General features: G+C 35.9%; 1 protein-coding gene across 11 annotated transcripts in view; it reads right to left on the bottom strand.

Moving 5' to 3' along the window:
- Positions 1 to 26,383, bottom strand: part of ZNF385B (zinc finger protein 385B) — a 385,918-nt gene that overhangs the window by 95,059 nt on the left and 264,476 nt on the right. For 6 of the 11 annotated variants that reach the window (XM_032292786.1, XM_032292788.1, XM_032292789.1 and 3 more), the window contains one exon: positions 5,315 to 5,457. In XM_032292786.1, the coding sequence (XP_032148677.1) occupies positions 5,315 to 5,457 (143 nt within the window). Of the gene's footprint in view, positions 1 to 5,314; positions 5,458 to 17,043; positions 18,530 to 20,718; positions 21,284 to 21,329; positions 25,750 to 26,383 lie in introns of those variants that run through there. The other 5 variants (XM_032292796.1, XM_032292792.1, XM_032292797.1 and 2 more) reach the window with 5 other exon arrangements.

The following is a 26,383-nucleotide window of genomic DNA, read 5'->3' as shown; positions in this document are numbered from 1 at the left end:
TTTAATCCACAGTAAAGGAAAATGGGAGATCCTAATTCTAATGTAAGAAGCAGTTGTGTGTATTTTGGCAGCTCCCAAAACATTACACACAGCCACTGAAGAATGACCGTGGAGAAATTGACAAATCTAAAGAAAAATTAATAATAAAAAATGAAAACATCTCTACTAAGAAAAAAATATTTTTTATGTTGTTTCTTGAACACTATAAACTTCAGTAACTATTTTCCCTTTGCTTTTTCAAGTTTGTTTACTCCATTTTTTTCTTATAAGTTTATTGGGCACAAGGGTATTTTTGTTTTATTTAATTTGCTTATCTTCTTCCCAAACCTAATACTCTTTACTACATATATTTTCCATAAAATCCAGTCACTAACAATTTTGCTTTTAAATACTCTTAAAGCTGGGTTCTGGGACAAGGAATGTAGTAAACTCCCAATATTCATACACCAGCCAAACAGAGAGCACTGGGCACTATAGCTGGAATAGAGTTTGTAACTACTGCCTTTAGGCTAGAAAACAATGATAGTTCTCAGGAATATAAAAATAAAGTTAAGCACTTGGGCTTATCACCTGGTCTTAGAAGGGACTCATAAATGTTAATATTCCTTTTACTAGATTGGAGAGTATGAACATTGAAAACCAAGGAACTGGGGCACTTCCTTCTGACTTTTCCTCTCTTCCAAAAAATTTTGTTGAGTGCCTGTGTCAGACACCCAACATACTAAGATGAATAAGATGCCTCTGTCCTCGAGGATCTGATGTTCTAGTGAAGAAGAAAGATTAGCAGGTAATTAGGCTATGGTGTGATAACTGCTATAATTGATGTAATCTGGGGCTACTTTGGAACACAGAGGATGGGACTTAATTCAGACCGGAAGAGTCACAAAAGACTTTCTGGGAAGGAGGTGATATCTAAGTTGAACTTTGAATGACACATAGTTGAAGGTAGGGTAGCAGTGGTGGAAATGAGCTTTAGTGGGTAGCCAGGCACAGGCTTTGGAATATTAGGATCAAGATCTTTTAAACTTTATGTTTTGGTCCACACAGGCTTTTACCTATAAATGCCTCAGAACATCCCCTCTGTAAAGTACACTGCTGAAGCACAGAGTTAACATCATCATCCTGCAGCCATGTGTCCTTGGCATGTACTCCATCATAAATTATCAATGATCCATACTCCATCTTCTTTATCATGTCTCTTTAAACTCTGCTTATACAAAGACTAAAATTATTTGCTTATTTTTTCATACATAAGCATTGAGGGAGATTGTGTCAGTTGCGGTGGATAAGGCAAGGCAACCACTAAAAGAACCCGAGATTTCTTCATTGGGTACAACTTAGCATAGAACGGGCATTTATTCTATATTGGAATACAACATAATTTCATTTCATTCTTTCTATGTTTATCAGATATTATACTTCACTATAAGAAAGAGGAATGCTGGGAAATGCTGAGTGCATGATAAAATTATATTATTTGCTAAGAAGAATGATGGCAAAAAAAAAACCTAGCCACCCCCCCACCCCCTGCTAAGTGGAAAACTGCTTAGGGCATTCTAAAGTAGCAAAACAGTATATGTATATCATACACCAGTTAAAACAATTCTTTAAGCACAGGATATGTGACCCTGCTCCCTGTGGCTCCCTCGTGGAGAATACTTTCTAGTTTGTCCTTGATCAGTGGTAAGTAGGCACCAGCTGCCTACCTAGTTTGTCTTGGTTCTATGAGAAAACAAAACACCTGATTGCTAATAATAATCATTGTTCAGAGAGAATAAATACGTAGGTCAGAGTCTGCTCGAGGCCCTCAGCCCAGAATGCTGTCAGCCGGCTGAAGCTCTCTGCTCAGAAGACTGTTGGCCCCCAAACAGTCCCACTTTGCTATTCTGTCTGGGTGTCTGCTTCTTAATGCCTTCAGTGCCTCTGGGTGGGGGGTCTCTATGGCCGAGCTGGTCTCAGTAGAGGAAAACATTATATATTTTTAAAAATCTACTTAAAGAGAATAACAAAACATCAAACCTTCAAAACTTTCAGCTATGGTGTCGCAGCATAGTGTTTTCATTCTTCTGATAATAATTATAAGATGAAAATTGGCCTCATTTCTTATATTTACTAATATTAACTTTGGTTAAAAATAAAGAGATATGGTAAATTTCACCTTGTTTTCAAAGAACAGGTAGACTATTGAGTACAATATACTTTAAAAATTTGCCAACAAGAAATTATAGATGTTTTTCAAATATTTTCTGCTTCGTATTGTTTATAGAGGTCTATTATACACATTCAAAAAACCATTTCCTCTATTTAATGATTCTATTGAAAATTGCCTACCACAGCTCCAGAAAAGAGTACAAAAGATTTCTGATTGAGCTTTGTTCACAGTGAATGAGGTGGGAGGTGATATGGGCCAAAAGACTGAAGGACATAGGGCCCAAACATGAGTTTTGAAGTTAAAAAGATTCTAATTCAAGTCTCAGTTCTTCCTTCAATAATTCTCTTTCTTCCTCTAGACAATAGGAGTAATAATCATGGCCTACCAAAACGTTTTGAGGTCTAAGTACTTTGAGAGATGAAAAAATCACAAATATACAATAGTCCAGTGTAGTTATAAATGGTGATATAATAGCATTTTCCTAGGAAAATGTAGACAATGACTTTCATGACATTCCCTTAGGTATTCTGTTGGGTGAGTTGGATAACAGAATGGAAAAGTCTATAGGAAAAGGATTAGAGTAATTTAAGTTGCAACTCACAGTGAAAAATCATAGGTCACCCAATGATCACATAAATTCATGTCTTACAAGATGATAGGGGTTCCACTTATAATGACTTAATATTCAATACTCTACTAGAAGAGCTCTCTGTTTAATAAATGCCATGCACATAATATAGGGAGAGTAAAAGAATTATTTAATGTAATTCTTTGTGATATTCTTCACCTTCACCAAACAGTATTTTTATTTGAAAATGATGTTAATTTTCTTTCAAGAAGAAAAAAAAATGAACTTCTATTAATATAATTATTCTTTGGGTTTTCTCAAATATATAATAAGATTAACTGCTGTGTATAATTAATCAAACAAAAAGACATATTAGTGCATCTATATCTTCTATGCAACATTCATAAACTATTATGAAATTGTAATTTTATCTTTAAAAATCCTTTATGATCAATATTATCTCAATTTTTGTTTTACAACTCTTCAAAACAGAGAGGCAGATGTAAGACATTTCGATAACCAAAAATGTGACTAACAGATAGTGCTAATTATATGACTGCAGTTGTGAAAAATGAAACTGTGACTAGATACCCTTTAGGTATATGCATAACTACTTCCAGAAGGGAACTGGAAGGATCGATACCAGCTGTTGACCACCTTCCTCTAGTGAAGGAAGTAAAAGTGTGTGCAGGGGTAGGGAATGTGACTTTCTAATTTTACCTTGAATGCTGGTTTATTTGAATTTTTGGAATAAGTCTTCATATATTATTTATGTTTAAAAAAACAAATAAAGAGGCCGGTGCAATGGCTCACACATATAACCCCAGGACTTTAGGAGGTGGAGGCGGGCGTATCACTTGAGGCCAGGAGTTTGAGACCAGCCTGGCCAACATGGCGAAACCCTGTCTCTATCAAAAATACAAAAATTTGCCAGGCATGGTGGCATGCGCTTGTAATCCCAGCTACCCAGGAGGCTGAGGCACAAGAATCACTTGAACCTGGGAGGTGGAGGCTGCAGTGAGCTGAGATCATGCCACTGCACTCCAGCCTGAGCAACAGAGCAAAGCTGTCTCGAACAAATAAATAAATAAATAAAGTAAAAAGTAAAATAAAATAAATAAAGAGAGGTCTGCCACAGTAAGCCATTTATGACTACTTGTACCATGAATGCTGCTTCCTGACAGCAGCTAGATTTCTGCAATGGCTATAAATGCTAACTTCCAAAGACCTCATAAATGTTTTATGAAGTATAGCTTAATTCAGTTATGTTTGGAATATGTCACAAATGTTTGAATAGAGGATACCATTGGCATCATCAAGTTCACGTTCTCTGAAATGGTGTAATGTGGTGCTCTGGGAGGAGTTGGATCGATGGAACCAAGGCAGGCATGATTTATCCTACTGAGCCATTCTACTACTCAAGGAACAATGCTCACCTTTTATAGCTTTTCTTTCATTAACTATTTGACTTGTCTCTGAAAACCTCAAAGAAGACAAAAACATTCAACTGTTTACTCACTAAGTCAAGGCCAGTGCTCTGTAAAAAGTTGGCCGATGCCCTACCCCCTAATTACCTTACAACTCTAAGCCCTGACAGAGGGCCTGTCAGCAGATTTTATTGAAAATCCTTAAGGAAAAATTCTCTTGCTGTTTTCACTTCAAACAGAAAATAAGTTTGCAAAATGAAACATTTCGCAATACTTCAGATGTTCACTGTCTCATGGTGTAGATAATGCAATTTTATTACAGCGGCATTTAGAATGCTGTATCATTCATGTAGACCATCATGCCCCAATTGACTGTATTTATCAACCAAGCTGACAATTTATGCATTCACCTGAACTGTTGAACCTTTTCTTTTACTATAAGGTTTAGAATCTGGCTACAGATTGATTTTATGCTAAATTCTATTGTTGAAATATTTCATGCTCCACTTGACATACCTACAAAATGTTTTCCATTCAAATACAAGAAAGTCAGCAGACCTGAAGAACATTAGTAATTATAGGTAACTCACTAACGTTTATCGTAGATTTTAAAATGTCAAAGTATCTTGCAGATAACTAATATGTAGATTTAAAATGAGTGTTTTTCTTTTTCTTAATAGAGTCAAATTCACATAATCTACAACAGCCCCCAAATATAACTTTTGTTTGTGTAAGAGTCACATTTTATCTAAAATATCTCCCAAATAAAAATGCAGCCAGAGAGACATGGCCTACATTCATTTTTTTTTTCTTTCTAAGAGAAGGGAAAAATCAATGTGTCTTGGTATCTTTAAATTGTGTTCCTGAGCATGTGAATAACATCCCAGAAGTGACATATATTCCAAAGCCACTGAAAATTTTATCAAAATTGTACAACACAACAGGTGAAAAGTTTTCTGTGGAAATATTTGTATAATAAAGATGCTGGCTATTGTTTGGGCTACTCCCATGGGTGAAGAATCATCTTTCATAGAACAACTGAGCAGCATATCCAACATATGGTCTAAAATTACATATTTTGGAAACAGGCTGTATCCACTGACTATTCACAAATGTAATGAAAGCAATGGAGGAGGACAGAAATAAAATAGAAATGAATTTACTCACTGTGTTAAAATTTGGAAAGAGCCCAACAGCAGAACTACTGTCCACTGGAAAAGACATAAATGGTTTGATATCCAGTGAAGGCTGCATCATCAGGGTAGGTGTGCGCACAAGAGCAGGAAGGGTAGTAGTGTGGCATGTACTACCTGCCAAGAACAAAACAAAAATGAATTCAGTTTCTGGCTTACATCCATCTCCCTCCCAAACCTGCAGTGCAAGAACAAATCTGTTGAGCTGCAACCTGCAAGCAAGAGAGTTATGCTGGAAGTAAGCAAATGGCACAGGAGTAGTAAACACAATAAAAATGATCTTCCTCCTCATTATCCAAGACAGTGATGCACAATGCTTCCCTATGGGCAAGGGCTGAGAAATGCTCAGACTCAGCCAGGACACCTAGTTGACAGATCCTACTGGCAGGTGGGTCAGGCTGAATGAGAATGTCCTGTTGGCCAACTCTTTGCTTCTGACTAGCCAAAAGTGCAGGAGAGAAGCGGGGAGGAGCATCTTGAAGCCAGACACTCTTTGCTATTCAGAATTACTGAATGGCTAGTAGACGAGTTTTATGCAAATCAAATATAATTACAGGGTTTTTACAAGAAAAAGACGACTTGAACCTGTATAGTTACTGTCTGCTCTCGAAGTTATGATTCAACTTGTTCTCTTAAAAAAGAAAAATTTCTGAAAGTTATTCTTACTTTGAGGTGAATGGGTAGTCTAGACATTGGATAGTTAAAGACTAAAAGGGTTTATTATGGCTTGGCTGCAGATGGTATTCGGGGACAGGTAGTAGTTAGGAGAGGGATTTGAATATTTATATTCGACTTTTATTTCTAATGAGTTTTGTATTATTGTAGCAAACATCCCTTTTAGCATTTAAATTAGCTGTCACCTCTAGTTTTTCCTAGTTGACTATTTTTAACTTTTGTGGGTACATAATTGTTTAACTTTTGTGGGTACATAATAGGTACATACATTTATGAAGTACACAAGCTATTTTGATACAGGCACAGAATGCATAATAATCACATTAGGGTAAATGGAGTATCCATCCCATCAAGCATTTATCCTTTCTCTGCATTACAAACAATCCAGTTAAACTCTTTTAGTTATTTTGAAATGTACAATAAGTTATTTTGACTATAGTCAGCCTATTGTGCTATCAAATACTAGATCTTATCCATTCTAACTACATATTTTTTAATTTAAATTTAATTTTATTATTACTATTTTTCAAGACAGGGTCTCTCAGTCTGTCACCCAGGCTGGAGTGCAGTGACGTGATCATCTTTCACTGTAGCCCTGACCTCCCTGGGCACTGGTGATCCACCAACTTCAGTCTCCCAAGTAGCTAGGAGCACAGGTACATGGCACCACACCTGGCTAATTTTTGTATCTTTTTGTAGAGTCTAGTTTCATTCTTCTAAATATAGACAATCAGCTTTCAACCACCATTTATTGAAGAGACTGTCCTTTCCACTATGTATATTTTTGTCAAAATGACAAAAATGAGTTCACTGTGGATGTACAGATTTATTTCTGGGTTCTCTATTCTGTTCCATTGGTCTATGTGTCTGTTTTTATGCAAGTACCACAATGTTTTGGTTACTATATCTCTGCAGAATAATTTGAAGCAGGTAATGTGATTCCTCCAGTTTGGTTCTTTTTGCTCAGGATAATTTTGGCTATTCTGGATCTTTTGTGCTTCCATATACATTTTAGGGTAGTCTGTTCTATGTCTGTGAAAAATGTTGTCATTGGTATTTTGATAGGGATTACACTGAATCTATAGATTGCTTTGGGTAGTATGGACATTTTAACAGTATTGTTCCTTCCAATCCATGAACATGGAATATTCTTCCATTTTTGTGTGTGCGTGTGTCCTCTTCAATTTCTTTCATCAATGTTTCATAGTTTTTGTTGTAGAGATTTTTTACTTCTTTGGTTAAATGAATTCCTAGGCATTTAATTTTAGTTATAGCTATTGTAAATGGGATTACCTTCTTGATTTCTTTTTCAGATTGTTTGCTCTTGGTATGTAGGAATGCTACTAATTTTTGTATCCTGATTTCATATCCTGCAAATTTACCAATTTTGTTTATCAGTTCTACTAGTTTTTTCAGTGGAATCTTCAGTTTTTTCCAAATATAAGATCATACCATCTGCAAATAATGATAATTTGACATTTTCCTTTCCAATTTGGATGCCTTTTATTTCTTTCTCTTGTCTAAACACTCTAGCTAGAACTTCTGTCACCTCTTTAGATATTTGGCTTAATGCATGAGTAAAAGATTTATAATGCTCTTCTCCAATAATAATTCTTCTTCTTTAGCATATAACTTTCATGCAGTATAGATAAGTAACAGCTGGTACAGATGGCTCTCTGGGAGACAGGCTCTGGCATGTCAGGTTTTTTTTTTTTTTTTTTAATATATATATAACAACTTTATTGAGATATAACTCATATACCAGACAATTCTTCTGAATTGTAGAATTCAATTGTTTTTACCATATTAACAGAGTTGTTGTATTATTCCATTTTCATACTACTATGAAGAAATACCTAAGACTGAGTAATTTATAAAGAAAAAGAGATTTAATTAACTCACAGTTCTACATGGCTGGGGAGACCTCACAATCATGATGGAAGGTGAAGGAGGGGCAAAACCATGTCTTACATGGTGGCAGGCAACAGAGAGTGTGCAGGGGAATTCCCCTTTATGAAACCATCGGATCTCATGAGACTTATACACTGTCACAAGAACGGCATGGGAAAAACTTGCCCATATGATTTAATTACCTCTCACCAGGTTCCTCCCACGATGTGGGGATTATGGGAGCTATAATTCAAGATAACATTTGGGCTATTTTGAATTCCAAATCAATCATCATCATAATCAATTTTAGAACATTTTTATGACATCTAAAAGAAACTCTTATCCATTAGCAGTCACTCCCCATTTCCTCCTAATATCCCTAGCTCCTGGCAACCACTAGTCTATTTTCTTTATCTCTAGATTTCACTATTCTGGACATTTCATTTAAATGAAATCATATAATATGTCATGTAGTCTTTTGTGACTCACTTCTTTCATTTGACGTAATGTTTTTGAAGTTTATTTTGTAGCACGTATCAGAATTTCTTTCATTTTTAAGGCTTAATAATAGTCTAATGTATGGATGTCCCAAATTTTGCTTATCCATTCATCAATTAATGGGCATTTGAATTACTCCCACTTTTTTGCTACTATAAATAATGCTACTATGAATGTTCGTATACAAGTTCTTATGTGGATATATGTTTTCTGTTCTCTCAGGTATATACCTGGGAGTCAAATTTTGGAAATTGTTGGGTCATCTGGTAACTAGATGGCTTAGTATTTTGAAGAAGTGCCAGGCTGTTTTCCAAAGGGTCCGAAACATTTTACATGATTACTATCAGTGTATGAGGGTTCCAATTTTTCCTGGCCTGCCTATGTAGGACCACATAATAATTATATGCCTAACATCTCCTATTGGCTTCAAGGAGAAATGAACAATATGAGATAATGCTCCAGCTATTAAAATTTCCACCAATCTTTTACGCAGTGTCCCAGACTCATTAAAATTTCTATTTCAATGATCCTTTTTTGGTAATGAATTTTCTTAATAAACTCTGTATCATGTTTCAAATTGTTCCAGAGCATTATTGGCAATAGTGTTTAATGGACTGTCATACTTCATTTACATTGATCCTAAAAAACAGAAGAGAAAAAAGAGAGAAGCGTGCTTAAAGCATTTATCTGTAATGGCAAGTCTTGAGGTCAGCCCCATCCATTAGGGAAGACAGAGTAGCACTCAGCAGAAATAGAACCAGCCAAAAGTATAGATTGAGAGTAATGTTTTTTTTCTGATGCTCAAGTAAATACTCTGATCTCAGCCTGTCATTCACGTAACCACCCTGTATTTAATTACACATTACTCTTCAAATTAGGTAATGTTAACTTCAGTGCTTACAGATCTACAATGGTGTATTATATAAATATATCAAATGTTGCAGAAGCCCTTATTAAAATATTTATCTTAAAAGCTTTGCTTTAAACTCTTAGCTAAATTAAAAAAACAGAAATATTTCTCATACCAGTGGCCTATCTTAATTTGTTAATACTATCGTCATTAAATGTCTAAAGTAAGTGCATAGACTCGTTCTATTTAAAGCTGAACAATAAACAAATGTGTAATTATTTTGCCATTGTGGGTGTCCTGAAGGGAGGCAAAGATCTTTCTCTAAGCCCACAGTGGTGGCTCTGATAATACTGTGTACCTGGTACCTGAGGGCCTGGTGAGAGTCACTTTATACTAAAAAATCCAAATCAAATTGAATGCAACAGGGAACTTCACAAACAGATTACTCCATCAACAAAGGCTGGCATGCACAATGATCCCTCTTACCCAATCAAATCTCTATGCTAATAAAGACAAGGCTTGAGAACTACTTAGGTGACACTACTCATTAGCATAAAAACTCAGCAGCTATTTACCATTTCATTAGCATTTTAATGACAGACAATTTGCCATGTTAAACATAGATTGTTTTAAAGTACTGGTAGATCTTCTGAATAAATATAAACTATACTTTGATCAATCCTTCACCTCAACCTTGCTGTTTTCACTTTTAAACCTACTTTTTAATACTGCTTCACCAGGACTTATTGCCTGTTTTTGCAAATGGTAAACAAATAGGGACAAAGTGCATTGTTTTGCGCAATGTATTTCATGCTTTAATCTCTCTGTCTTCTTATCTCAGATTTTGCTGCTGCTGCTGCTAAGAACCCTTTCTCCTCACCTCTGGGTGCCTGAAAGTCAGCAGGAGTTACAAGCAGAAATTTGGCCAAAATGCTTTGCACTCTGAAAGAAAATGCTTAATTTCTCCAAAAGTCAAGGACTTGCTGAGAAAAAAGTTTGAAAATATAATAAGCAGGCATTTCAATGCAAAAGGTGGCATAATATACCCATTACGTTGCCATTTTCATGGGACAAAACCAACCTTTGACTTCTGTATAAACTATCCGGCAATATTACATAAGATATCTCCTATTTGTAGTTCTGTTTCAGAGCATAGTATATAATCTGGTATATATCATAAGGGTGCCACCCTATTTGATAATAAAACTTTTTATATCAGTGAATGCATATATTTATCAAACTTCCTGTACTAACGCATATAGGCATGCATACTCCAAAGGTTTAACAGGAATAATTTAACACTCTTGAGACAGGAATAATACAAGGTGATCACAGGAGAATAGAAAATTCTAGGCAGCAGTTTCACATGTTTAGCAGCAGCAAACTGTTGAAATAGCTGCATAAGGTAGGGGCTGATAAGACCCTGAAAAACCAAGGTGTGGGCCAAGCTGACTGAGACTAACCGGACCCAACATGGAGCTGGATTTGACCTAGGTTTTACCTAGGACCTCATTATACTCTCATTTACATAGTAAATCACACACCCACCAGTGCAATGACAGTTCTGAGGCCACCCATATTGGGTGTGAAATGAGTAGCACACAGTTCCAAGAAATCTTCACATCTTTCCAGGAATCTTCATGAATATCCCACAACTTGATTAAAGAAACCCATAAAGATAGAAACTCCAAACCCTGTGGTATGACTTGTTTCTCTTGAGTAGCCCACAATCCCCTTTCTTCAGTGTATACTTTTTACTTTGCAATAAATCTGTACTTTTACTATATTCCAATTTGTCCTTGAATTCCTTCTCACAACAGCATCAAAAGCCTGGACACCAGATAAGAGTCGGGGTCTCACTGGCGTTTGGGGATCTCCTCTAGCCCACCAGTTTCACTCTTATCATGGAAATTCCATGTATTCATATACATTCCCATTAGATTGCAATTTACTTTCTTCCATACATTTCATTTTGATGGTAAAATACAAGTTGTATTCATCTATAGCCATGAAACCAATAATAGGTAAAAGACAATTTCCTAATATGATCATAAGAAAACTATTTCAGCCAACTGCCTCTGTAACATAATAGGTACCTTATTATGTTAATGGATTATGTCATAATGCATCACAATACAACCTAACTTGAGGACAGATGACACCTGAAATTATTGCCTTAGTCTTTGACCTTTAGATATATAATCTTAAAAGCCAATTTAGATTATAACTTTGAGACTTCCCAGTGGCTCTTTATATACCAAAACAGAAGCAAACAAAACACCTCATTCTTTGAAAGAGTATGCCAGAGTCAAAAAATATGCATAAAGAAGCATTTACAGAATGAGATCAAATCTGTATTTATTTGATATCCTGCAGGAGTAGTTTCTTCATATGCCATTATTACCTATGCTCCCTTCAGGGAGTACTGAAATTAAAATCTTAACATATTACAAAAACCTATTAGGGTAGGCAATGCCAATTGTAGAACTCCAGAAGATTTCTTTAAAGAAATTTAAATGAGTGGCATTTCAGATGTTCTGCCAAACTGTTTTCTCTTTCTTTTTTTTTTAATGGCTTTCCCAGCTTTGTTGCACCTAATACTGGATATTTTTTCTCTCACCAGGATAATTACCAACAAGCATCTATACTTCTCTCAGCATTTCCATTCTTTCATTAATCTGCTAGGTGAAGAAAATAATTTACCAAGAGACTATCAAAACCATGGCCATTAAGAGGTGACTATATGAATAGGGAGGTGACTGATAAAGGATTTTGCTTTTGAAATGGTCTCATAATAGCAGTAAGAGTGATAACGTTTTTATAGCACATACTATGCAGCACACACTCTTCTCAGCTCATTACATATGTAGGTATACATACTCATTTATATATACTCATATATATACTTAGATTTATTTAATCTTCGCAATCTGATAAACAAGGTATTAGCCCCATTTTACAGATGAGAAACTGAGGCACAGAGAGATTAAGCCCAACTTCGTATAGTTTGTATGTAGAGGAGACAGAATTGGAATCCAGGCTATTTGACTTCTGAATTTTGCTTTTCACTACCATGCTATGGTCACCAAATCGTGCAGGTGAAAACACTCCAGTCATATAGATACTGAGGGAGAAGCATTTTACCATAAACCTAAGATATTTAAAATACTGGATCTCCAAATAGGTATAGTATTCAATTGGGAATTAGTTGAAACTTATTTGACCTTAGTGTAGTATCTGATACTGAAATAACTAAGATATATAATGAATATATTTATCTAAAAAGACTCTTCCCCAAATAATATTATTTGATTCAATAAATACTTATGAGGGGCTAACAAGGCACAGTGCTAACAACTACAGGGACTATGAACTGAGTCAGAACTTATTCTACGTTTTAAGGTAAGAACAAAATACCAACTGCTACCATTTAATGAGATATTACTGCATGCCAGATAACATGCTACGTGATTTGTGTCCCTTACTCTTATTAAATTATAATGCAACTCTATGATATTTATATTATTATTCCCATTTTAGAGACGAGAAAGGCGAGGTTTAGAGTGACTAAGATCACTCAGTATTATGTGGTAAAGCCTGGGTCCAAACTCCTGTTCATCTGACTTTAAAGCCCTGTCATCATTCCCTAAAGTAGATTATATGTAAAGTTGTTATATGAAACAGATTCTGTCATCAAATACATTTAGAACACGTTGCTTCAACAAAGCTTAAAGTGGTTATTTTTTGCAACACATCTCAGAGTTTTTAACACACTAACAGGCACTGTGAACATCTAGGCAGAAAAAATTTCTTCATTTAATTTTTTGAGCATGGAATCAAAACTTAATTTTTTTTTTAATTTAAATGATACAGGCAACACTGTTCTATCCTGTTAAAAGCACCAACTCAGGAGGCAGATATGTTAGAAGCTCAAGATTCCTAGGTCCACTACTTTCTTGTGCAACCTTGGACAAGTAGTTTTACTTATTTATACCTCTATTTTCTTTTCTGTAGCTGAGAAAAATAAGAGTAGCTATATCATAGGACAGGTGGGAAAACTGAGATTTTTTTCTATGCAAAGTGCCTAAGCCTGTGCCTGATATATAACCTGTATAAGCTTCAGTTACTATGGTTACTAATCCTTGGTGCTATGCCATATCCCAGGACAGCATAAATAATTAAATCTATTAATACTTACCATAAATGACAGGGGTAATATATTATATAAAAATAATGTTAAGTAGGTTCAAGAGAGAAAGAAGTTGCACCTAGTTCATAAATGTTTCCACAGATGAGATATCTCTTAAGATTAACTTTGAGGAATGGCTTTTGTTTTGAAAGGTATATATGAAAGAATGGTGGAGGGAACTACATAAACAGAAAGCATAGAGAAAACAGAATATATTGAAGTTAAAAAATTTTTTTTCAGGCTCTCAAGGTATTCTTAGGGCTTTTGGATTTAATGGTAAAATCAAAAACAGAAAAACAGAATATCTTTGTGACCTTGGTGTAAACAAAGATCTCTTAAGCAGGAAAAAAAGAAGATGCTAATCATAAAAGAAAAAAATATTGATGAATATATTCTATTAGTAAGAATGTAGGAATAAGACATCATCAAGAAAGTGAAAAGATAATCCACAGGGTGGGTGATGATATTCACAATAAATCTGTTTTGACAAAGGACCTGAATCTAAATATAGAACTCCTGCAGATCAATAAGAAAACTACAACACTAGATAAATGGGCAAAAGACTTGGACACTTCATAAAAGCATATGTTAAAATGGCCAATAAACTTACAAAAAAGGTGCTTAACCTCATTAGTGGTTAGGAATATGTGAATTACAACCACAATGAAATACCACTACATATCCACAAGAAAGGTTCAATTTGATGAAGAAATATAAAGATGATTATGTGTCGACAAGAATACAGAGCAACTAGAACTCTGTATTAAAGCGTAAATTGTCACAGCTACTTTGAAAACTACTTGGCAATATCTATTTAAGATGAATATATACATATTCTATGACCCAGAAATTTCACGTCTAGGTATATACCTAACAGAAATAGTATGTACTAGAATGCTCATAGCAATATTCTTCATAATAGCCCCAAACTGGAAGTCAGTTAATCCATCAACAATAGAAAGAATAATTTTTGTATCTTCACACAATGAAACATTCATGCAATGAAATATAGCAATGAGAACAAATGACATATACTTACATGCAACAACAAATAGACCTTGCAAGCATAACATTGCAAAAAAGAACTAAAATAAAGGAGTACATGCTGTATGACACCATTTACATAAAGTACAAAACCAGGCAAAGTAACATTGTTAGGATAGTGGCTCTCCTTGTAGAAAGGGTGGGCTGAGGTGGGGGGTGAGATGACTAGAACAGAGCATTAGAGTGTCTTCCAGGGTACCAGGAATGTTCTTTCCTTGATCTGGGGGCCATCAACACATGTACGCTGTATTTGTGTACATTCATTCAACTACATACTTATGTGCACTTTTCTGTGTGTTATAAATTAAAAGAAATTTTTAAAAATGTACTCAATGTTACTTTTAATAAAATGTTTTGACAAATACAGGCAAAATTTCCCAATAAGAAGAATATCTTCAAATACTATCAAGTTGGTATACTTTTGGTATGACAATGATGCTTTCTGAGTTCTTTTTTTCCACTGCCAGCTTGATTTTGCTCAAAACGATTTGTGAGCAAATAAAATTTCTCTTTAATGTTGATGCTTCCTTGCTGAATTTAGGAAGTGAACAGAGGAGAATAACACAGACTCTACTGATGCCAAAGAGAAAAATGTATATCTAGAACTCTGAGCCTATAAAATCTAACAATTGGCAGTTACGTGCCTGAATTTCCCTTGGGGAAGCTCAGGGTTCCCCCTTAAAGAGCTCCGACAGCAGCCACCACGGCAGTAGACTGGCAGAACGTTACATTTAAAAATAAATCTTTTTGAGCACTGCACGAAAGTTGATAAGCAATAATGAAGTGCTGCATCAAAAAACATCAGAGAAGCCACATCATGAGGGATTTAAAGCCACAACGTCCTTTGGGTTTATGCCAGCTTTTACACAAAACGATGAATCTTTCACCAACATGCAACAGATGGCTTTTCAGATACTGTGGCAATAGAACATGTACAGCCAAGTGGTGATTCATTTATACCTGAATATCTTGCCCACAGACTAAATTTCTTATATTGAAGTGCTGTTAAAAAGTGGGTAAGACCTATTTGCTATATAGTACAAACTATATAGTTTGATCAAACATGTGACATACTTCATTGGCTGTAATCCTTTTTCAAGCAGCATTGAAAAGTATAAGAATTTAAGAGCTTAAATAAATTTAGAGGGTTATGACTGAATTTAAAATGTTTCACTTTATCATAGTTTCTCAACTTATAACTCAATAGTATTAAGCATGATCATGCAAAAAAGGAAATTTGAAAAAGAAAAAACAGTATTCTAACAAATGCGTTCTCAAGTTTTTTGCAATAGTTTTTAAACACCTGACTTATCAAAAGGGAATGTCATGTGCTGTGTCTAAATTACTAAGTCTTTGGAGAAGCCAAAATTATCTCCAGACAGGGCTTTACTAAAATTGTCTGAGGTCGAGAATGGATTGGGAGGTCACAGCGCCTGATGAAATTTTCTGGCAAAAAGACCGAGGGAGATGGTCCTGAGCTACATTTGCCCGGTGACTGTCCTCAATGGCATTAAGACCTTTTCTTGAAGTCTGAAGCCTCTTTCTATTACAAACAGAGGAACTATTTGCTATCCCTTTACAGCATGCTAGAGACCTAATAGCAGTGCAGAATGATCATTTATTTTGGAAACCTCCCTAAAAATACAACTTTCCCAGAAAAAGCACAACTGTGTTTCTCAAGTCACCGAATAGTTCTAGAAAATTCATATTCAATAAAATTTTAGAGGTAAGCATAATTTAGGAATCTACTCTTCGTGTTGTATAACAAAAATGGGATTTGGAGAGTTGAATCTAACATGGTACCTGCCTGATGATAGAACCAAACCTAAAGCTCAGTGCCCTTGAACACTGTTTTGAATATTTAAGTCTATACAACAAAAGATGTATAAGAATCACATATTGTCATCATTACCTTCTTTAAAAATTTAAGGGTAGTATTTAGTCTGTTTTCTTTTTTAACTTTGACTGAAATTTTAAAGAGAGTATTCATTTATTAAATGAGATTTTAAATTTTATTGTTTTATCCACATGATTAATGAGAGAAATCCAGTGCAAGAAAAGCCAGTGTGGCCAAAAGCCAACATTTCTTTCCAGTTTGAAAAACAGCACAAGATTGATTATAAGAACTCATTTTATTTTATTATATATATAAAACATGTATTATATATATGTTTCAGATTCATAGGGTACATGCGCAGATTTATTTAATGGGTATACTGTATGATGCTGAGGTTTGGCCTGCCCAGGTAATGAACATAGTACTTCATAGGTAGGCTTTCAACCCTTGTCTCCCTTACTTCCTCCCTGCCTTTGGAATCCCCAGTATAACACCTCATTTTAAATACTTCTTTTAATATTCCCAATGGTAAAGAAAAGAGAACAACAAAGCTCATCACAACTACGCTTTAACCATACTGTTTGGATCCATATAACTAACTTAGCCTCATGGTAGGAGGCACACTCACTTGTATTGGTGGTTTTTATACTGAAGTACTATCAGAATCACAACAAAAATGCTGTCTGAAAAGACACTTTTTTTCAAGCAATGGTAACTGACCTTCCATTTGAGATCAACGCAGCAGGGCTATTCAGGCCTCTGGCTCTGTCTTTGGGCCTCTCCTCTGCAGTTCACACTAAGAGCCAGGCTAAAGGCATCTGGATACAGCAACTCTGGAGGTCAGCACACCCAGCTGCTGCTATAAATTCTAGCTCGAGGGCACAAAATGTTTTTTCCCCTAGTTTCAGAGAATTTCAGTTTCTGCTTTCAAAGTCTAGGCTGTGACATTTAAGAACCAAAAGTAGGGAAAAGGAAAGAATGGTTTATATAAATCATCCTTTTTGAAAGGATATTTCCCCCACCCCAAGCTTGTTCAGTTTGAGAAAATAGAGTTAATATTTGCTCTGCTTGTGCTCTCCACTCGCACCTTGGCAGAGAAAAATGGTCTCTTTAGCTTAAATATTAACCAAACACTTCATAGCTATTCAAAACCAGTTGCCCATATAACAATAACAACAAAAGGTAATAAAATCCCAGAAGGCCCAACTTGGAAATAAATAGAAACAGTAAAAACTGCTCTAAACCGTTTTTGCACATGTATCACAAGGCCACCAGAATTATAACGCACTATAGAGTGTTCATAAATAATTCTAGTAAGCTATGATAATCATGGTGGCCATCATAGAAAAGGCCACTCTTGGTCCTCCACCGGCAAATAAGCTATTCTCACCCAGGAGCGGCAGAGATGGCTTCCATCTGGCAGCCAGGGTTGGCTGTGCAAGCAGCATGAAAGCCCCTGTTCCATCCCTTTGGAAACCTGGTATGGGGTGCCTGATCTGGCCATGCCGGGACACAGTGAGCAGAGATTGTGAGCATAGGGTAAAATTGGAGCCACAATGGGAAAAGACGGTGAAGAATGATCTGGAGAGGGAAGAAAGAACAGTGAGTTTTGCTTAGTTTTGCAAAGTGGACTAGAATTAGTACCAATTCCTTATTTGAAATTTCTTAATATCTTACTCCTAAAATGCTGTTATTCCCTTTCTCCTCCTCATTGTATGACAAAAATCTGTATAAAATGAAGTAGAGTAGAGCAAAACTGCATGAGCAGGAACAATCTAGTTAAGCAGGACATCTAAATCCTTCAAACACTCCTGTGGGTGACCGGAAGACATTGTGAGCTCACATGACATGTCCTGTGACCCAGGGAATGCTTGTACTCTACAGGGTCTCCAGTGGGTATTTAACAGATTGGGCAAATAGTTGGCCTGGCTTCTTGAAACTCTGCCATTATCCTGACATACTAGAAACTGATGCTACTTGTTTCGGTCAGGTAGGCAGCGTCTGGGGCACTAGCCACGTGCAGAATATCTCCAGTGAACACCCAAGCATTTTCTGCACATGAAGGAATTCATCATAAATGACTGCCCTGTCCCTGTGCATCATGCTACTCGTGCTATCATACTGACTTCGTACCAGACTTTCTTACGTGAAATTTCTTTTTCTTCTTTTTTAACATAGTCATCAAAATTTTTACTTTATGATTTGACTGTCAGGTTCTTTTTTTAATATCATATAAAATTTACTGTATACAATGTGATATTTTGATGCACATATATATAGTGAAATGATTACTATGGTAGAGCAATTTGACATACATCCATTATGTCACATGGTTACTTGTATGTGTGATAAGAGTACCTAAAACCCACTCTTAGGAATTTTCTAACATACAAAACAATATTAACCACAGTCCTCATGCTGTACCTTAGATCTCTAGATATAGTCATTCTGTATAATTATAATTTTCTACTCTTTGCCTGTATTGGCCTACATCTCCCCATGTTCCCCTCTCCTCCACAGTCTGATAGCCACTATTCTATTCTCTGTTTCTATATATCTGACATTTAAAAATTTCTATATATAAGAGAGATCATGCAGTGATTTTTTTCTGGCTTATTTCATTTAACATGAAGTCTTCCAGTCTCAATCATGTTGTTGCAAATGGTAGGATCTTCTTTTTAAACCTGAATAATATTCTTTATATGGAATTTCGTTTTGGCTTCCTAAATGATTCCCTCCTATCCTAGCAATGAACACCAAAAGTCAAAGCCATAATAACTTTTTCATAAGGAGTACCATTGAAAGTAGAGCATTTCATCACAGCACTCATTATTTTCCTTTTCAATGATTTGCTTTATGAGGCAACAAAGGAATGGAAAATTTTCTTCAAAAACATTTGTTTTAACTCTTGATCTCTTCTGAACTTCAAACACTGTTAAGCTCCTTTTGCTTTAAAAGACACCAAGGAAAGTAAACAATTCTCAAAAATGGGCCTGATATTCAATGCATTTAACTTGAGAAAGTATGATTCCTGCTAATAGAAATGCAAAACCCAAAGTTCCAAAATTGCACAATCTCTACAACTTTCCAAACTTTGACTTGTATCTGTCTCTTTTTCTCTAACACCCTCTTTCTCTACCTCTCCCAATAACTGTTTCTGTAGTCTCCTACTTTCTCACCTGTCTTTTCTGCCTCCCTCATCTCCGGTGTCTCATGTATTGACAGCTCTGTCTCTGTCTCTGTTTCTGTACATGTGTGTGCCTGTCTGTGTGTCTCCTTTGTCTCTGGCTCCCACTGTAATACTTCTAGGGAACTACAAAGCATTCAGAAAATCTGTCATTTGCCTTATGTTGCAACTATACTGTATTAGTCTTGTTTTGAATATTTGCTTCTATAAATCAAAAGATTAATAGCAAGATTATTCTAGGATCAGGACAGGTTTGTCTCTGTGACAAGATTTAACAATTAAATTAGGCCATATCTCTAGCTGTGTCTCCAGTAATCATGCTAGTTGTAAGAGCCAAGGATTGTTTTCATTATGTGCTCCCCCGAGGGTATCTGTCATGCATGTGAAGGAGTGGGACAAGTTAGAAACCTAAGTGCACCATAGAATTTTATGGCATATTTTTACAGAAATTCATCATTGTGTCCTGCTTTCTACAAATACTATACCATTTTATTGGAGAGCACAAGGTGCTTTTACATATATTACGTAGCTCTTTACATGTATTTTATACACACCACAATAAGTCCTTGTCTAAACTTTACATGGCTTATAATTATCCCATGTTTTTCTGATGAAGAAAATGATGCTCAGGGATAAATAATTCTATGAAAATCAAACATAGAAAATGAAGGCAATGATGAATCTAGCACTACAAAAAAAAATATTCTCCCTAAATCAGATATGTAATAACTATAATGAGCCACATTATCTGTGAAGAGGTCACAAATCAGTGTCTCAAGGACCTTGGAAAAATTAATGCACTTTGGCTTAACCTATTCATTTTTTGCAAGTCCCTTGAACTCTCAGTGTTTACACCTCTAACCGATGAATAAGACAGAATAAAAGAAGTCAATGCTCTTTCAATATTTTCCAAACCACCTGAAATCCCACTGGAGACTATGAGATAAAAACACCTTCCTGGTGCCAAGACTTCCTAGGTCCTTTCCTAACACTTCCTTAATAATGTATTTATTCATGATTTACAAATGGAAAAATTGAAAAAAAAAAAAAAAAGGATTTCTTAGGTGGGGAGTAAGGTGGGGGAAATAAAAATGGGGAAATAAAGTGATAAGATTAAAATAGAAATAAGAATTTCACAAATACCTATTGTATACATACAAATTATACCTACTCTTAGACAATACTCCCTGTTGAGGAGCTAAACTTACCTGGTTTCCAGAGAGATTTCTATGCCCAAGGGTCTAAACAAACATGAAACCATTGAGCTTTGACGTGAACTAGATGGAACATTAACACTTGAAATGGTGCCTATCATAAAAGTCATGTGACAAGAGCGCAAATCACCCACATCACTCAATTTGATTACAGGCTACCAGCCACTATTCTGTCAATCTGAATGTGGATTCTTGGACATGTATAGTCATCAGCTTAAACATACTTTCTGAAGAGAAGATAAAAAGGAGAGAGTGTTCTAACATACTTGGATTGACATGAATCTCATTTTTACCTAGTAGTTATTCTGACACAACCTTTGAAAGAAAAGGGAACAGTAGCTCATAAAGATTAAAGAAATGTGGGAAATCAGTCACCTCGTCCTTATAGTTAGCACAGTGGCTCAAAAGTGCAACTGAAATACAAACAGGCTAGGAAAATCAAGATAGTATTAGACAAAGGAGTTGCACAACTAGCAAATTCTATTTGTCTTAATTCTGATACTGTTCTCTTTTTCTGAGTTCATTTGAACTGTTTTATATTTTTGTCACATACTTCATAAGAAAGTTTCTTAAGGTGTAAATGTGGGTTAATTAGCAGTGCTTACCTTTGTTTTTAAGGTTAAAGTCCACGTTCACTTCTGCATTTGAGCATTGTATGAGGTATTTTATTTAAAGGTAAATAATTCCATCATTTCAACCTGGTGTTCCTGTGAAATGTGGTGCTAGGAAACCGCTGGCAGGCAGTGCCTCTGAACAAATCATATGTCCTGTAATTGCCGCTTAGCTCTAATTACTATTGAGGATAGTGTTTGCAACTTGATTCCAGGGAGAGGGCAGACTACCTTCTGATGACAGAGAACCAAATATATCCTAAAAGATTGACAAGTGGCTTTCTTTCACGTAATTTTTCTAAGTATCTCCCAGCTACTCAAAAACTACCACTCTATCATGGTAAAATAAAAATGAAGAAAACTGACACCACATTTCCCTTCTAACAAAGCAATTCAATTCTCTCAAAATATCTACTTATCATAACAATTTGGAATTTTCAGTATCACTTGTATGTCAAGGGGTTATTCCCCCTTAGGTGGGCAACTAAATCTTTTAAAATTGCTTTTTATTTCAAAAAGGAATATGTTCTCATGACAAACTTTATTTATATTCTGTTAGACAAGAATAATTTATTTGCATACTATTAGGCCTGAAGAATCTGTTTCCTTTCCCATGGATTTTTAGGTTTTAAATAAAGATTCATATATTCAAAAAGACTAAAGTAGATGTCAATTTGATATTGATAAAATTAATAGAGAAGTTTATGCATCTCAACTCAAAAACCTAATTTCAGTTATATGGGGTATTATCATGGTAAAATTAAAGTTATACAGGCTTGGAACAAAAATGATTTATTATTTACTCTCATATCTAATTAATTTAACTTTGCATCTAGTGGCATCTGGCTGTATTATCAGAATAAAGCATCTGATATATCCATGTTACACAGTATGGCTATGGCTGAATGGTTATTTTGCTTATGCTAAGCTGATTGTTATTGACACTGATGAGTTAGCTTAGTTGGCATTTGAATGAATAAAAGAAACTTGAAATGACTGATACTTGCAAATGTCAGGAAGGATTTTGGACCTTTGGTCGTGGAACTTAGCAAATTTGCTAACCACAGCCAACACTTTAGTGATGCACAGAAAAAATTATACTTACCCAAATTCTGAGATTTAGTATATCTACTTATGTCAGATCTGCACAGTAACTATCAGGGACAGGTAAACCTATATGAATAATTAGATGCAGCCCACAAAATGGTAATTATAAAACCAGCTCTTAGAAATGGTACATTTTTCCAGTCTTAATGAACTCAGTTGTGAATAATAACAAAATACTATTCTAAATAAAAAATAATATGCTGGCTACATACTTATTTCCCCTCAAATAACAATTGGGCATTCCTCACGATTACAGTAAAATTACAGTCATGGCTGTGGTTTTCATTTAAAAAAAAAAGCTTCATCTATGATAGCTCTCCCCTAAGAAACCTCTGCTTTGTAGAGATTATGCTGATGACCTCTTCAAAGTATTTTTATTTCATGAAGCTAAGCGAAGTATTTTATTCTTTCTTGCCTACTGTTAAATCTTGACTGATTTCTTGGAGTATTTTTCTAGAACATTTCTAAGTCTGGACTACTAGTACATCCTTGAACTCCCAAGCTCTTTATTTATACCTCTCACATATTTTTAGTTTAGTTCAGCAGTACACAAAGTGTGGTCCTCAGGCCAGCAGCATCAGCATCACCTGAGAACTTGTTAGAAAAGCAAATTCTGAGGCCTCACACCAGATCTGCAGAATCCTAAATGCTGAGGATGGGGCCCAGTAATCTGTGTTTTAGCCAGCCCCCAAATGACCTGAAACATGCTGATGTTTGAGAACCACTGGTCCATAGTGCAGGTATGTACTAAGAGCTGTGGGAGGATTGGATAAGAAACACTTAAGCCTCTATGGGGAAAACTACAGGAGAGACAAAGGCTCTGCAGAGAGGCAACATTTAAGTGATTATCCAAAAGATGAGAAGAGTTTGGATGGATCCAAAGGAGGCACCAGGCATCACCCAGCTAAGCCATCACCTTGAGTTTGTTAATGCAGCCCCACCCTCTCTATAAGACCTTACCCTATCAAACACCATCTTTCTTTAGTCAGCCCATTCTTAAGGAAACAAAATTTGCTTCATTCTTGTTAGCCTCTTAGTCTACCAACTACTTGCTCTTACCATTTAACTTCATTTAGAGTAGCCTATATTTCCTTTGTTTTATTTTTTACTATCTCCTCATTTCATAAACATTGTAATCTAGCTTATGATTTCTCTAGCAAAATAAAACTAGGGTTCTGAAGGCCTGTATTGGTCCTCCTCAACCTCTCTACCATTGGTAGAATACAATCTTTCTAAATCACCTCTTATCCAAGATCAACTTTTGTATTTCTAACCTCAACTTTTGCATTTTCCCTCCCATGTATATCCCACTGGCACCTCAAGTTCAACTTGCACAAAATTAAACTACTTATCCCAGCCTCCATGCCCTCATCCCCTCACCTCACTCCCTAAAGGACATTTCTTCTCTGCTGGTCTTTACTTTCTCACATGCACACTCTAAAATTGTATTTGATTTCTCCCTCTTCCTTGTCCCTGAACCCAGTTAGTAATCTTTATGACATCTGTCACCTCCTTTCCTTTTTCATACCCATTATCATTACCTCCATTTAGGTCCTCATTAGCCGCTCACAACATAATTCCTTAATCATTGCATTCCCCTTGTAGTCAAATGAATTCTTAAGAACAGCTCAAATCAGTCACTACCCTACTCAAACATCTCCTATGACTCCCCTCAGTGAGTTACAGGCTCGGTAATACTATACACGAGTTTAAATCTCTACTCTGCTACTTACCAGCTGGGAAACACTACATAAATTACTTGACTTAACCCCAATCTTCTCAGCTGACAAGTAGGAATAAAACAGCAATCATATCTCATGAGGAGCTCTGAAGGAAATAATGCACGTAAATCCTTACCATGGTGCCTAGAACACTGAAGGAGTTAGTGAATGATGAGCATTATTGTCAACATCCCCACAGAATCCAATTCCAATGCTGCAGTTCAGCATCCACCACCATCCTCAAGCTTACGTGGAAACTGTTTTCTCATACTTTATAAGATTTATTAAACCAAATTCTCCCTCAGGGCAGGGCCCACATCTTATTTTTCTTTTCTTCTCTGGCCTCATAGGCAGTGCCTTACACTTGGTAGTTGCTTCAGAAATGTTGCCTGCATGAAGCACTAGCTAGTTCTTGTACAGACACACTTTCTGAGTTCTATCACTTTTTTCATGCTGTCATGCCTTCCAGGATGCTTTTCTCTTGTCTCCTTTAAAATTCTCTTCACTTTTAAGTGGCACTTTAAATGCCATCTCTTCCAGGAAGCCTTCCATCTTTTTTCAGAAGAAAGCATTTTGCTTTCCTCTGAACCTGAATGCATTTTATTTTCATCTCCACTACAGTACTTAAGATTGTTCACTGTGTATTACTTGTGCATATGTCTTCTTCCCCAAAGAGCTCTAAGCTCTTCCGGCTTAGACACCAGACTTGATTTACTGCTGTTTGTCTAGGGCCCTGCCCAGAGAAGGCACTTAATGAATGTATTGAGTGAATGAAAGAGGTAAGGGGACAGCATCTGTGTTTTTAACATAAGAACTGTGCTGCTGCATACTACCTGATTAAAGGTTTTATTGTTCATGGTAAGTATGATCATCTTCAAAGAGTACATGGATTATGAAAATTACAGAAATAAGTTGAAGAAGACCTCTTATAAATGAAGTATGTTCCTAATTTTGGTTTAAAGTCAGTATTCTAGAATCCAGAAGCATTTTTCATGGAAATAATAATTCCAGGGATAGTCCTCAAAAGCTTAATTAACCTGCAGGGCAGCTGTGTAAGACATAGCATTGCATTAGCAGTGGCACCTCAACGCCAATCCTACTATAAGGGGTCTTGAAAAGGAGTCAATAGCCTATGAGTGTTTGTGAAGATACTGTCTTCCGTGCAAAACATAAAACCATGACTTTTGTTTTCTGTTAGTATTTTAAGACATACTCAGAAAGTCATAACCTGAAGCCAACTTAGTTGTGTATTTGAATCGTTATTTTTCATTGCCAGGATGAACGTGACCTGGTTAAAGGATTTATAACTGTCGATTATAAATTGTAAATGTAGAAAATGGAAGTCCTGTATAAAGTGCACATATTCGAATTTTTAGAAATCAGAAATTATTTTCTTTTTACAATTCTAAATTATAGTTTCCATGTCTTCATTTTGGATTAATTTAAAATGGACTATCGCCTCTGATTCCTCAGCTTCAGTTCCTTCATCCAAATCTCCCTGACAAACGCATAATGACTTGTTTACAAATTTTTAATTACATTCATTGGGGGAGGGCAGCTGTTATGTGCTCACTCTTGAGTGAGTACATTTTTTTTTTTTTTTGAGACGTCGGCTTGCTCTGTCACCCAGGCTGGAGTGCAGTGGCACGTTCTCCGGCCCACTGCAACCTCAACCTCCTGGGTTCAAGCGATTCTCCTGCCTCAGCCTCCTGAGTAGCTGGGATTATAGGTGCCCACCACCATATCAGGCTAATTTTGTATTTTTAGTAGAGAAGGACTTACACCATGTTGGCCAGGCTGGTCTCAAACTCCTGACCTCGAGTGATCCACCTGCATTGGCCTCCCAAAGTGCTGGGACTACAGGCATAAGCCACTGAACCCAACCCATAATCTTTTTTAATAAAAAATCATGGCCCTTCTAATCATCTGAATTGCAATTCTGGATTTTCACGAGTTTACTTATTTAAAACAGCAGGCAAACCTATAAACAAGCTATTTGTGGGGATGAAAAGAACATATTTAAACTGTTACTTTTGCTTCTACCATCACTGAGCTAGATGTTATGGTAAATTGAAAAGTGGGGTCACTGGTCCTAAAGGTGCTTGTCTATTTAGAGAACAAAAATAATATATCCAATACAATTAGAGACGAAACAAAGACACATAAAATTTAGTGTAAATTAGAGGCACAGATATAGAAGTGGTACAGGACAGAACATAA

The sequence above is a fragment of the Sapajus apella genome, unplaced genomic scaffold (assembly GCF_009761245.1).
Source record: "Sapajus apella isolate SASKATOON/1434 unplaced genomic scaffold, GSC_monkey_1.0 scaffold28, whole genome shotgun sequence".
Classification (NCBI taxonomy): domain Eukaryota; kingdom Metazoa; phylum Chordata; class Mammalia; order Primates; family Cebidae; genus Sapajus; species Sapajus apella.
Note: the sequence above shows the minus strand (reverse complement) of the source record. Positions and strands in the feature narration are given on the sequence as shown.